Genomic DNA, 15,309 nt, shown 5'->3' on the forward strand with positions numbered 1-15,309 from the left:
TATATGTGTGGGAGGCAAGTTGTTAGAAGCAGTGTAAAGTTTTTATCGAGGATGTAAGGCATGCGTACGAGTAGGAAGAGAGGAAAGTGATTGGTTCTCAGTGAATGTCGGTTTGCGGCAGGGGTGCGTGATGTCTCCATGGTTGTTTTAATTTGTTTATGGATGGGGTTATAAGGGAGGTGAATGCAAGAGTTTTAGGAGAGAGGGGCAAATATGCAGTCTGCTGTGGATGAGGGGGTTTGGGAAGTGAGTTAGTTGTTCACTGATGATGCAGCAGTGGAGGCTGATTCGGGTGAGAAACTACAGAAGCTGGTGACTGAGTTTGGTAAAGTGAGTGAAAGAAGAAAGCTGAGAGGAAATGTGAATAGGAGCAAAGTTATTAGGTACAGTAGGGTTGAGGACACGTCAACTGGGAGGTAAGTTTGAATGGAGAAAAACTAGTGGAAGTGAAGTGTTTTAGATATCTGGGAGTGGAACAATGGAAGTGGAAGTGAGTCACAGGGTGGGGGACGGGGCGAAGGTTCTGGGAGCATTGAAGAATGTGTGGAAGGCGGGAACATTATCTCGGAAAGCAAAAATAGGTATGTTTGAAGGAATAGTGGTTCTAACAAAGTTATATGGTTGTGAGGCATGGGCTGTAGACAGAGCTGTGCAGAGGAGGGTGGATGTGTTGGAAATGAGATGTTTGAGGACAATATGTGGTGTGAGGAGGTTTGATCAAGTAAGTAATGAAAGAGTAAGAGAGATGTGTGGTAATAAAAAGAGTGTGGGTGAGAGAGCAGAAGAGGGTGTTTTGAAAAGGTTTGGTAACATGGAGAGAGTGGGTGAGGAAAGATTGACAAAAAGGATATATGTGTCAGAGATGGAGGGAATGTGAAGTGGGAGACCAAACTGAATGTGGAAGGATGGAGTGAAAAAGATTTTGAGCGATGGGATAATGAGTGGTGCGATGAAGAAGTAAGATTATTAGTGAAAAAGAGAGAAGCTTTGGACGAGTTTTGCTGGGAAATAGTGCTAATGACTGGGAGATGTATAAAAGAAAGAGGCAGGAGGTCAAGAGAAAGTTGCAAGAGAGATGGGGTGAGAGAGTATCATTAAATTTTAGGGAGAATAAAAAGATGTTTTGAAAGGAGGTAAATAAAGTGCGTACGACAAGAGAACAAATGGGAACATCGGTGAAGGGGGCTAATGGGGAGGTGATAACAAGTAGTGGTGATGTGAGAAGGAGATGGAGTGAGTATTTTGAAGGTTTGTGGAATTAATTGAAAAAGGGGGTGACTGTGTTGTTGACTGGTTGGTAAGGATATCTAATGTATGTATGACTCATGGTAAGGTGCCTGAGGATTGGCTCTGTACAAAGGCATTGTATAAAGGCAAAGGGGATAAAGGTGAGTACTCAAATTACAGAGGCATAAGTCTGTTGTGCATTCTTGGGAAATTATATGGGAGGGTATTGATTGAGAGGGTGAAGGCATGTAAAAAGCATCAGATTGGGGAAGAGCAGAGTGGTTTCAGAAGTGGTAGAGGATGTGTGGATCAGGTGTTTCCTTTGAAGAATGTATGTGAAAAATACTTAGAAAAGCAAATGGATTTGTATGTAGCATTTATGGATCTGGAGAAGGCATATGATAGAGTTGATAGAGATGCTCTGTGGATGGTATTAAGAATACATAGTGTGGGAGGCAAGTTGTTAGAAGCAGTGAAAATTTTTATTGAGGATGTAAGGAATGTGTACGAGTAGGAAGAGAGAAAAGTGATTGGTTCTTGGTGAATGTCAGTCTGCGGCAGGGGTGAGTGATGTCTCCGTGGTTGTTTAATTTGTTTATGAATGGGGTTGTTGGGGAGGTGAATGGAAGAGTTTTAGAAAGAGGGGCAAGTATGCAGTCTGTTGTGGATGAGAGAGCTTGGGAAGTGAGTCAGTTGTTGTTCGCTAATGATACAGCGCTGGTGGCTGATTCGGATGAGAAACTGCGTAAGCTGGTGACTGAGTTTAGTAAAGTGTGTGAAAGAAGAAAGCTGAGAGTAAATGTGAATAAGAGCAAGGTTATTAGGTACAATAGAGTTGAGGGAAAATTCAATTGGGAGGTAAGTTTGAATGGAGAAGAACTGGAGGAAGTGAAGTGTTTTAGATATCTGGGAGTGGATTTGGCAGTGGATGGAACCTTGGAAGTGGAAGTAAGTCAGGGTGGTGGAGGGGCGAAAGTTCTGGGAGTGTTGAAAAATGTGTGGTGGGCGAGAAAATTATCTCGGAAAGCAAAAATGGGTATGTTTGAAGGATTAGTGGTTCCAACAATGTTATATGGTCGCACGGCGTGGGCTATAGATAGAGTTGTGCAGAGGAGGGTGGATGTGTTGGAAATAAGATGTTTGAGGACAATATGTGGTTTGATCGAGTAAGTAATGAAAGGGTAAGAGAGATGTGTGGTCATAAAAAGTGTGGTTTAGAGAGCAGAAGAGTGTGTTTTGAAATGGTTTGGTCACATAGAGAGAATGGGTGAGGAAAGATTGACAAAGAGGATATATGTGTCAGAGGTGGAGGGAACGAAGAGAAGTGGGAGACCAAGTTGGATGTGGAAGGATGGAGTGAAAAAGATTTTGAGCGATCGGGGCCTGAACATCCAGGAGGGTGAAAGGCATGCAAGGAATAGAGTGAACTGGAACGATGTGGTATACTGGGGTCAACATGCTGTCAATGGATTGAACTAGGGCATGTGAAGCATCTGGATGTGGAAAGGGAGCTGTGGTTTTGGTGCATTATACATGACAGCTAGAGACTGAGTGTGAACGTATATGGCCTTTGTTGTCTTTTCCTAGCGCTACTTCACACGCATGTGGGGGGAAGGGGGTGTCATTTCATGTGTGGTGGGGTGGCGACGGGAATGAATAAAGGCAGCAAATATGAATTATGTACATGTGTATAAAAGTATATGTCTGTGTATGTATATATATGTATACTTTGAAATGTATAGGTATGTATATGTGCACGTGTGGACGTGTATGAATATACATGTGTACGTGGGTGGGTTGGGCCATTCTTTCGTCTATTTCCATGCACTAACTCGCTAAAGTGGGAGACAGCGACAAAGTATAATAAAATAATAAATAAATAATATTTATTCCCGGGGATAGGGGAGAAAGAAACTTACCACACATTCCTCATGTGTTGTAGAAGGTGACTAAAAGGGACGGATGCGGGAGCCTAGAAACCTTCCCCTCCTTGTATTTTAACTTTCTCAAAGGGGAAACACAAGAAGGAGTCACATGGGGAGTGCTCATCCTCCTCAAAGGCTCAGATTGGGGTGTCTAAATGTGTGTGGATGTAACCAAGATGAGAAAAATGGAGAAAGAGATAGTATGTTTGAGGAAAGGAACCAGGATGTTTTGGCTCTGAGTGAAACAAAGCTCAAGGGTGAAGTGGAAGAGTGGTTTGAGAATGTTTGGGAGTAAAGTCAGGGGTTGGTGAGAGTAAAAGAGCAAGGGAGGGAGTAGCACTACTGAAACATGAGTGGTGGGAGTATGTGATAGGGTAAGAAAGTAAACTCTAGACTGATACGGGTAAAACTGAAAGTGGATGGAATAATAAAGTAAAATCTAGATTGATATGGGTAAAACTGAAAGTGGATGGAGAGAGATGGGTGATTATTGGTGCCTATGCACCTGAGCATGAGAAAAAAGATGACGAGAGGCAAGTGTTTTGGAAGCAGCTGAGCAAGTGTGTTAGTAGTTTTGATGCACAAGACCGGGTTATAGTGATGGATGATTTGAATGCAAAGGTGAGTAATGTGGCAGTTGAGGGAATAATTGGTGTACATGGGGTGTTCAGTGTTGTTAATGGAAATGGTGAAGAGTTTGTAGATTTGTGTACTGAAAAAGGACTGGTGATTGGGAATAACTGGTTTAAAGAGAGAGATATATATAAGTATACATATGTAAGTAGGAGAGATGGCCAGAGAGCGTTATTGGATTAAGTGTTAATTGATAGGTGCATGAAAGAGAGACTTTTGGATGTTAACGTGCTGAGAGGTGCAACTGGAGGGATATCTGATCATTATCTTGTGGAGGTGAAGGTGAAGATTTGTGGAGGTTTTCAGAAAAGAAGAGAGAATGTTGGGGTGAAGAGAGTGATGAGAGCAAGTGAGCTTGGGAAGGAGACATGTGTGAGGAAGTACCAGGAGAGACGGAGTTCAGAATGGAAAAAGGTGAGAGCAAAGGACATAAGAGGAGTGGGGGAGGAATGGGATGTATTTAAGGAAGCAGTGATGGCTTGCACAAAAGATGCTTGTGGCATGAGAAGCGTGGGAGGTGGGCAGATTAGAAAGGGTAGTGAGTGGTGGGATGAAAAAGTAAGCTTATTAGTGAAAGAGAAGAGAGGCATTTCGACCATTTTTGCAGGGATATTGTGCAAAAGACTGGGAGATATATAAAAAAGAGAGGCAGGAGATCAAGAGAAAGGTGCAAGAGGTGAAAAAGATGGCAAATGAGAGTTGGGGTGAGAGAGTATCATCAAATTTTAGGGAAAATGAACAGATGTTTTGGAAAGAGGTAAATAAAGTGTGTAAGAAAAGAGAACAAATGGGAACATCTGTGAAGGGGGTTAATGGGGAGGTAATAAAGAGTAGTAGTAATGTGAGGAGATGGAGTGAGTAATTTTGAAGGTTTGTTGAATGTTTTAGAAGATAAAGTGACAGATATAGGGTATTTTGGTCGAGGTGGTGTGCAAAGTGAGAAGGTTAGGGAGAATGGTTTGGTAAACAGAGAAGAGGTAGTGAAAGCTTTGCAGAAGATGAAAGCCAGAAAGCGGTGGGTTTGGATGGCATTGCAGAGGAATTCATTAAAAAAGGGGGTGACTGTGTTGTTGACTGGTTGGTGAGGATATTCAATGTACGTATGGCTCATGGTGAAGTGCCTGAGGATTGGTGGAAGGCATGCATAGTGACAATGTACAAAGGCAAAGGGGATAAAGATGAGAGTTCAAATTACAGAGGTATAAGTTTGTTGAGTATTCCTGGGAAATCATATGGGAGGGTATTGATTGAAAGGGTGAAGGGATGTAAAGAGCATCAGATTGGGGAAGAGCAGTGTGTTTCAGAAGTGGTAGAGGATGTGTGTATCAGGTGTTTGCTTTGAAGAATGTATGGGAGAAATACTTAGAAAAACAAATGAATTTGTATGTAGCATCTATGGATCTGGAGATAGCATATGATAAGAGTTGATAGAGATGCTCTGTGGAAGGTATTAAGAGTATATGGTGTGGGAGGCAAGTTGTTAGAAGCAGTGAAAAGTTTTTATCAAGGATGTAAGGCATGTGTACAAGTAGGAAGAGAGGAAAGTGATTGGTTCTCAGTGAATGTAGGTTTGTGGCAGGGGTGTGTGATGTCTCCATGGTTGCTTAATTTAATTTGTTTATGGATGGGGTTGTTAATTTGGTGAATGCAAGAGTTTTGGAGAGAGGGGCAAATATGCAGTCTGTTGTGGATGAGGGGATTTGGGAAGTGAGTTAGTTGTTGTTCACTGATGATGCAGCACTGATGGCTGATTAGGGTAAGAAACTACAGAAGCTGGTGAATGAGTTTGGTAAAGTGTGTGAAAGAAGAAAGCTGAGAGTAAATGTGAATAAGAGCAAGGTTATTAGATACTGTAGGGTTGAGGGACACGTTCATTGGGAGGTAAGTTTGAATGGAGAAAAACTAGAGGAAGTGAAGTGTTTTAGATATCTAGGAGTGGATTTGGCAGTGGATGGAACAATGGAAGTGGAAAAGGGTCACAGGGTGGGGGATGGGGCGAAGGTTCTGGGAGCGCTGAAGAATGTGTGGAAGTCAAGAACATTATCTCGGAAAGCAAAAATGGGTATGTTTGAAGGAATCGTGGTTCTAACAATGTTATATGGTTGCAAAGTGTGGGCTATAGATAGAGCTGTGCAGAGGAGAGTAGATGTATTGGAAATGAGACGTTTGAGGACAATATGTGGTGTGAGGAGGTTTAATCGAGTAAGTAATGAAAGAGTAAGAGAGATGTGTGGTAACAAAAAGAGTGTGGGTGAGAGAGCAGAAGAGGGTGTTTTGAAATGGTTTGGTCACATGGAGAGAGTGGGTGAGGAAAGATTGACAAAGGATATATTGGTCAGAGGTGGAGGGAATGAGAAGTGGGAGACCAAATTGGATGTGGAAGGATGGAGTGAAAAAGATTTTGTGCGATCAGGGTAGTGAGTGGGAATGTGTGGAAGTCGAGAACGTTATCTTGGAAAATAAAAATGGGTATGTTTGAAGGAACAATGATATATGGTTGCGAGGCGTGGGCTATAGATAGAGTTGTGCGGAGGAGGGTGGATGTGTTGGAAACGAGATGTTTGAGGACAATATGTGGTGTGAGTTGGTTTGATCGAGTAAGTAATGAAAGGGTAAGAGAGATGTGTGGTAATAAAAAGAGTGTGGTTGAGAGAGCAGAAGAGGGTGTTTTGAAATGGTTTGGTCACATGGAGAGAACGAGTGAGGAAAGATTGACAAAGAGGATATATGTGTCAGAGGTGGAGGGAACGAGGAGAAGTGGGAGACCAAATTGGAGTTGGAAAGGTCGAGTGAAAAAGATTTTGAGTGATTGGGGCCTGAACATGCAGGAGAGTGAAAGGCATGCAAGGAATAGAGTGAATTGAAACAATGTGGTATACCGGGGTCGATGTGCTGTCAATGGATTGAACCAGGGCATGTGAAGCGTCTGGGGTAAACCATGGAAAGTTCTGTGGGGCCTGGATGTGGAAAGGGAGCTGTGGTTTCGGTGCATTATACATGACAGCTAGAGACTGAGGGTGAACGAATGTGGCCTTTGTCGTCTTTTCCTAGTGCTACCTCGTGCACATGCAGGGGGAGGGGGTTGTTATTTCATGTGTGACGGGGTAGTGACGGGAATGAACGAGGGCAGACAGTATGAATTATGTACATTTGTATATATGTATATGTCTGTGTGTGTATAAATATGTATACGATGAGTTGTATAGGTATGTATATTTGCGTGTGTGGACGTGTATGTATATACATGTGTATGTGGGTGGGTTAGGCCATTCTTTCGTCTGTTTCCTTGCGCTACCTCGCTAACGCGGGAGACAGCGACAAAGTATAATAATAATAAAACACCCATACATGTACATATACATATACATATCAACATATACACACACACAGACATGAACATAAACCAACCCAAGTACATATTAATATTTACTAGCCTTCAATCCATTCCCGGCATCACCCTACCCCACAGAAAACAGCATCACTACCCCTGCTTCAGTGAGGTGGCACCAGGAAAACAGACGAAAAAGGCCACATTCGTTCACACTCAGTCTCAAGCTGTCATGTGGAATGCACCGAAACCACAGCTCCCTAACAGGGACCACATCCAGGCCCCGCAAACCTTTCCATGGTTTATCTCATGCATTTCACATGCCCTTGTTCAGTCCATTAACAGCACATCAACCCTGGTATACCATATCATTCCAATTCACTCTATTCCTTGCATGCCTCATCCTCCTGCATGTTCAGGCCCCAATCACTCAAAATCTTTTTCACTTCACCCTTCCACCTCCAGTTTGGTCTTCTGCTTCTCCCTGTTCCCTCCACCTCCAACACCTATATCCTCTCTGCCAACCTTTCCTCACTCATTCTCTCCATACGTCCAAACCATTTTAACGCACCCTCTTCTGCTCTCTTAACCACACTCTTTTTATTATCACACATCTGTATGGGTTTTCAGAAAAGAAGAGTGAATGTTGGGGTGAAGAGGGTGGTGAGAGTAAGTGAGCTTGGGAAGGAGACCTGTGTGAGGAAGTACCAGGAGAGACTGAGTACAGAATGGAAAAAGGTGAGAACAATGGAAGTAAGGGGAGTGGGGGAGGAATGGGATGTATTTAGGGAATCAGTGATGGATTGCGCAAAAGATGCTTGTGGCATGAGAAAAGTGGGAGGTGGGTTGATTAGAAAGGGTAGTGAGTGGTGGGATGAAGAAGTAAGAGTATTAGTGAAAGAGAAGAGAGAGGCATTTGGACGATTTTTGCAGGGAAAAAATGCAATTGAGTGGGAGATGTATAAAAGAAGGAGACAGGAGGTCAAGAGAAAGGTGCAAGAGGTGAAAAAAAGGGCAAATGAGAGTTGGGGTGAGAGAGTATCATTAAATTTTAGAGAGAATAAAAAGATGTTCTGGAAGGAGGTAAATAAAGTGCGTAAGACAAGGGAGCAAATGGGAACTTCAGTGAAGGGCGCAAATGGGGAGGTGATAACAAGTAGTGGTGATGTGAGAAGGAGATGGAGTGAGTATTTTGAAGGTTTGTTGAATGTGTTTGATGATAGAGTGGCAGATATAGGGTGTTTTGGTCGAGGTGGTGTGCAAAGTGAGAGGGTTAGGGAAAATGATTTGGTAAACAGAGAAGAGGTAGTGAAAGCTTTGCAGAAGATGAAAGCCGGCAAGGCAGCAGGTTTGGATGGTATTGCAGTGGAATTTATTAAAAAAGGGGGTGACTGTATTGTGGACTGGTTGGTAAGGTTATTTAATGTATGTATGACTCATGGTGAGGTGCCTGAGGATTGGCGGAATGCGTGCATAGTGCCATTGTACAAAGGCAAAGGGGATAAGAGTGAGTGCTTAAATTACAGAGGTATAAGTTTGTTGAGTATTCCTGGTAAATGATATGGGAGGGTATTGATTGAGAGGGTGAAGGCATGTACAGAGCATCAGATCGGGGAAGAGCAGTGTGGTTTCAGAAGTGGTAGAGGATGTGTGGATCAGGTGCTTGCTTTGAAGAATGTATGTGAGAAATACTTAGAAAAGCAAATGGATTTGTATGTAGCATTTATGGATCTGGAGAAGGCATATGATAGAGTTGATAGAGATGCTCTGTGGAAGGTATTAAGAATATATGGTGTGGGAGGAAAGTTGTTAGAAGCAGTGAAAAGTTTTTATCGAGGATGTAAGGCATGTGTACGTGTAGGAAGAGAGGAAAGTGATTGGTTCTCAGTGAATGTAGGTTTGCGGCAGGGGTGTGTGATGTCTCCATGGTTGTTTAATTTGTTTATGGATGGGGTTGTTAGGGAGGTGAATGCAAGAGTTTTGGAAAGAGGGGCAAGTATGAAGTCTGTTGGGGATGAGAGAGCTTGGGAAGTGAGTCAGTTGTTGTTCGCTGATGATACAGCGCTGGTGGCTGATTCATGTGAGAAACTGCAGAAGCTGGTGACTGAGATGGGTAAAGTGTGTGGAAGAAGAAAGTTAAGAGTAAATGTGAATAAGAGCAAGGTTATTAGGTACAGTAGGGTTGAGGGTCAAGTCAATTGGGAGGTGAGTTTGAATGGAGAAAAACAGGAGGAAGTGAAGTGTTTTAGATATCTGGGAGTGGATCTGGCAGCGGATGGAACCATGGAAGCGGAAGTGGATCATAGGGTGGGGGAGGGGGCGAAAATTCTGGGGGCCTTGAAGAATGTGTGGAAGTCGAGAACATTATCTCGGAAAGCAAAAATGGGTATGTTTGAGGGAATAGTGGTTCCAACAATGTTGTATGGTTGCGAGGCGTGGGCTATGGATAGAGTTGTGCGCAGGAGGATGGATGTGCTGGAAATGAGATGTTTGAGGACAATGTGTGGTGTGAGGTGGTTTGATCGAGTGAGTAACGTAAGGGTAAGAGAGATGTGTGTAAATAAAAAGAGCGTGGTTGAGAGAGCAGAAGAGGGTGTTTTGAAGTGGTTTGGGCACATGGAGAGAATGAGTGAGGAAAGATTGACCAAGAGGATATATGTGTCGGAGGTGGAGGGAACGAGGAGAAGAGGGAGACCAAATTGGAGGTGGAAAGATGGAGTGAAAAAGATTTTGTGTGATCGGGGCCTGAACATGCAGGAGGATGAAAGGAGGGCAAGGAATAGAGTGAATTGGAGCGATGTGGTATACCGGGGTTGACGTGCTGTCAGTGGATTGAATCAAGGCATGTGAAGCGTCTGGGGTAAACCATGGAAAGCTGTGTAGGTATGTATATTTGCGTGTGTGGACGTATGTATATACATGTGTATGGGGGGGGGTTGGGCCATTTCTTTCGTCTGTTTCCTTGCGCTACCTCGCAAACGCGGGAGACAGCGACAAAGTATAATAAAAAAAAAAATAAAAATAAATCTCTCTTACCCTTTCATTACTTACTCAATCAAACCACCTCACACTACATATTGCCCTCAAACATTTCATTTCCAACACATGCATCCTTCTCTGTCCAACCATACCTCACAACCATTTATTGTTGGAACTACTATTCCTTCAAATATACCCATTTTTGTTCTCTAAGATAACGTTCTCCCTTTCCACACATTCTTCATTGCTCCCAGAACCCTCCCCAACCTGAGACTCACTTCCACTTCCATGGTTCCATTTGCAGCTATAGCTCATGCCTCACAACCATATAACACTGTTGGAACAACTATTCCTTCAAACATACCCATTTTTGCTCTCTGAGATAATGTTCTCTCTTTCCACACATTCTTCATTGCTCCCAGAACCTTCACCCCCTCCCCAACCTGTGACTCACTTCCACTTCCATGGTTCCATATGCTGCTAAGTCCACTCCCAGATATCTAAAACACTTCACTTCCACCAAATTTTTCCATTCAAACTTACATCCCAAGTAAATTCTCCCTCAACCCTGCTGATGCTAATAACCTTGCTCTTATTCACATTCACTCTCAACTTTCTCCTTTCACACACTTTTCCAAACTCAGTCACCAACTTTTTCAGTTTCTCACTCGAATCACCCACCAGTGCTGTATCATTGGTGAACAACAACTGACACTTCCTAGGTCCCCTCATCCCAAACAGACTACATACTCATCCCTCTCTCCAAAACTCTTGCATTTATCTCTCTAACCATCCCGTCCATAAACAAATTAAACACCAATGGAGACATCACACACCCCTGCCGCAGACCGACCTTCACTGGGAACAAAACTCTCCTCTCTTCCTACTTGTAAACATGCCTTACATCCTTGATACAAAACTTTTCACTGCTTCTAGCAGCATACCTCCCACACCATATACTCTTAAAACCTTCCACAAAACATCTCTATCAACTCTATCATAAGCCGTCTTCAGATCCATAAATGCCACATACAAATCCATCAGTTTTTCTACATATTTCTCACACACATTGTTCAAAGCAAACACCTGATTCAAACATCCTCTACCTCTTCTGAAACCACACTGCTCCTCCCCAATCTGATGCTCTGTATAAGCCCTCATCCTCTCAATCAACACCCTCCCACACAATTTCCCAGGAATACATAACTAATATATGCCTCTGCAGTTTGAACACTCACCATTATCCCCTTTGCCTTTGTACAATGGCACTATATATGCATTCTGCCAATCCTCAGGCACCTCACCATGATTCACACATACACTGGATATCCTAACCAACCAATCAACAACAAAGTCACCCCCTTTCTTAACAAATTCAACTGCAATACCATCCAGACCCGCCGCCTTACCGAATTTCATCTTCTGCAAGGCTTTCACCACCTCTTCTCTTTCAACCAAACCATCCTCCCTAACCCTCTCTTTTGGCACACCACCCTGACCAATATGCCCTACATCTGCAGCTCTACCATCAAACACATTCAACAAACCTTCAAAATTCTCTCTCCTTCTCACTTCATCACTATCTGCTATTACTTACCCCCATGCCCCCTCCATCAATGTTCCCATTTGTTCTCTTATCTTTCACTAGTTATTTACCTCCTCCCAAAACATCTTTTTATTCTCCCGAAAGAAACCTGGATGTTCTGGCTCTGAGTGAAACGAAGTTCAAGGGTAAAGGGGAAGAATGGTTTGGAAAATTTGTGGGAGGAAAGGCAGGTGTTGGTGAGAGGACAAGAGCTAAGGAAGGAGTGGCGCTACTTCTGAAGCAGGAGTTGTGGGAGTGTGTGACAGAGTGTAAGAAAGTAAATTCTAGATTGATGTGGGTAAAAATGGAAGTGGATGGCGAGAAATAGGTGATTATTGGTGCTTGGTGCTTATGCACCTGGTCATGAGAAGAAAGATCATGAGAGGCAAGTGTTTTGGGAGCAGCTGAGTGAGTGTGTCAGCAGCTTTTGTGAGTGAGACTGGGTATTCATTATGGGTGATTTAAATGTGAAGGTTAGTAATGTGGCAGTTGAAGGTATAATTGGTGTACATGGAGTATTCAGTGTTGTGAAGAGAAATGAAGAACTTGTGGATTTGTGTGCTGAAAAAAGACTAGTGACTGAGAATACCTGGTTTGAAAAGAGGAGGTGAAGATTTGTAGAGGTTTTCAAGAAAGAAGAGAGAATGCTGGGGAGAAGAGAGTGGTTAAAGTAAGTGAGCTTGGAAAGGAGACCTGTGTGAAAAAGTTCCAGGAGGGATTGATTGTAGAATGGCAAAAGGTGAGAGCAAATGGCATGAGGGGAGTAGGTGAGGAATGGGATGTATTTAGGGAAGCAGTGATGGCATGTGCAAAAGTTGCATGTGGCATGAGAAAGGTGGGAGGTGGGCAGATATGAAAGGGTAGTGAGTGGTGGGATGATGAAGTAAAGTTGTTAGTGACAGAGAAAAGAGAGGCATTTGGACAATACTTACATGGAAGGAGTGCAAATCACTAAGAGATGTATAAAAGAAAGCTGCAGAAGGTCAAGAGGAAGGAGCAAGGGTTGAAAAAGAGGGCAAATGAGAGTTTGGGTGAGAGTATCATTAAACAGGTATATTTTTTTATCTACTATACATAACCACTGTTTCACATGTCAGCAAGGTACCACCAGGAAACAGACGACACAGGTATATATGTTTATATATTATCCCTGAGGGTAGGAGAGAAAGAATACTTCCCATGTACTTCCTTTGTGTCATAGGAGGCAATTGAAAGGGGTCGGAGCAGGTGGCTGGAAATCCTCCCTTACTGTTTTACTTTTCCAAAAGAAGGGACAGAGACATGGGCCAAGTGAGAATCTTTCCCTCTGAGGCTCAGCCATTTGTTCTTGATACTACCTCGCTAAGGGAGGAAATGGCAAATATGTATGAAAAAATGTACATACATGAAGGTGTGTGTGTGTGTGTGTGTGTGTGTGTATCATTTCATTAAGTGAGATATGTGGCAGTTCCATCAAGATATGAGCAAGTGTTCCCACTTCGTAATAGAGCATGAATTTCAGGGGTCTGTCCTCCTACCACAAAAAATTTCCTAATGCTGCGTCTCATGAAAATTCAGTGTTGCCTATCTAACTGTTAACTTAGTCTCATATACACTTATAATAAATTTGCAAACAAAAATGTGCAATCTTATCAAAGCTGAATAGTCTCTTACCTCATGATTACTCATCTTACTAGTCTTTATCTCTGCCATTACATAGCCTAAAAATCTGGGGTAGGTCTATCAAGCCTTGACTAAATTGTACCTCCCAAAAAACACAAGCTCAAGGGGTTCCACGTACACCAACTTAAAATCTTCAATAGTTGTATCTCTCTTGTCAGTTTTATACTGTTTACTGTTACACAAGACTAGAACTAAACTTTGTTTTATCATTCCACATTAGCTCATACTATGAAGACAGAATGGAACTTTTAACTTTCATTAAATCAAATGTAAAGAAACCACCACATTGTAAAAGAAGAAGCCAAGCACTATATCATGCTGAAATTAAGTTCTGCAAGCACTGTATCATCCTTACCGTCTTGATAACATGGAAGTCACTAGAACCCATTTGTTGAGTTTGGGTTCATACCGCTCCATGGAGTTGAGGGAAGAGGAACCATCGTTGCCTCCTAGCGCATACAGGAACCCATCAATTTCAACCACTTCATGTGTTGACCTATCAAGCAGGATGCTAGATTAGTGCACATCCATTTATGAATCATTTAATACTGCAGTCAAGCAATCAAAAGGTTTTTCGGAGCATAAAAACAAAGTGATTTCAACTACTGCACTGTATAGTTACTTCCTGAGGATGCTATGAGGAGGAGGATCAATCAATTATGAAACAAATCCAACATTTTCCTCCTAGGTATGCAGAAGTCTTTCAATACCCATTGCCACTTAAATGAAATACCCAAATCTCCATATAAAGGCAAACATTTGGAAAAACCATACTTTCATAAAGGTGGTGCTGCTTATATCTAATGGTGGACTTAGATGGTTCAATAGTTACTTTCTAAGCAGCTTTCACTAAGTGATGCATTCAACAAGTGGTGTTAGCATACCTAATCTAAAGTATCAGTGTAAACAAATACAGCTACTATACTTTAATCATTCTGTGAATGTACATGTGATTTCAAGAAGGTATCTTAATCTTTAGCTTATACTGGAAAAAACATTATGATGCTTTATTTGAGTGAAAGATGTAACTTTGATGCAATAATTAGGAAAAAAGTATACCAGGTCCTAGGAATAACAAATATCATCATAGAAAAGCTTGTAAAAAGGAATCAAAGGATCATTATATATGAAGGAAAAGGCAAAAGTGGAATTAAAGGGTATTTGTGCAAGCACTTGAAACTGTAAAGCAAAGAAAATTTATCAGTCCAAAACAAAACTAAGTTTATGAAAACCAAAAAGTTTAAAACATTCCCTTAAGGATCCTAAAATGTATTTATGGATAACTCCTTTTTCAAACCCTACGAGTTCCACTAGTCAGCTGTGGATATGGGTTGCAGCCATACAAACTTGGGTGAGACAATGCTTCAATGCCATCCCAGCCCTTTGCATAACTGTCACAGTTAAACCAAGGTCACACGGCATCAGCAATTTCAGCACCCAAGACAAAAGACATGCATCATATGTAACATACATGTTCTGCAGCTTACCTTCGGGAATGCATGGCTGTGATTGGTTCCCAGGTGTTCCTTCTTGGGTTGAACCTCTCAGCAGATGACATACACATGGTGCCATCATTGCCACCAATACAATAAAGCATTCCACCTAATATAGAGGCACCACAGCTGCTTCTTCTGCTCATCATAGGTGGAACAGACATCCATTTGCCAACTCGTGGGTCCAGTCGTTCTACTGTGCATTGGTAGTTGGTCGAGTCAAAGCCTCCCAGGGCATAGATGCAGTTATCTGTTGGTATATGAAGGCACATCAATTAGATAAATAGGATAGATGAGAGAAGTTCTTAAACACCTTTTGGGGATTGAAATGAGACCCTGAGCTAAAGGTATGTCTATGCCAACATTACTTTTTTTTATACTCTATGCTATGCATGCAATTGTACTTGTTTGCACATATGTTTATGATCATTGTATTGACAGTAATATCTTCCATGTTCAGAATAAAATGCAAGTGAT

General features: G+C 42.2%; 1 protein-coding gene across 1 annotated transcript in view; it reads right to left on the minus strand.

The window, feature by feature from the left end:
- The window catches only part of LOC139746875 (kelch-like protein 17), a 128,806-nt gene that overhangs the window by 18,343 nt on the left and 95,154 nt on the right, over positions 1-15,309 (minus strand). Inside the window, exons 13-14 of the mRNA XM_071658529.1 lie at positions 14,827-15,082; positions 13,695-13,835 (exon numbers count right to left, since the gene is read on the minus strand). Of these exons, the coding sequence (XP_071514630.1) occupies positions 13,695-13,835; positions 14,827-15,082 (397 nt within the window). The remainder of the gene's footprint in view (positions 1-13,694; positions 13,836-14,826; positions 15,083-15,309) is intronic.

This window comes from Panulirus ornatus, chromosome 5 (assembly GCF_036320965.1).
Source record: "Panulirus ornatus isolate Po-2019 chromosome 5, ASM3632096v1, whole genome shotgun sequence".
NCBI lineage: Eukaryota > Metazoa > Arthropoda > Malacostraca > Decapoda > Palinuridae > Panulirus > Panulirus ornatus.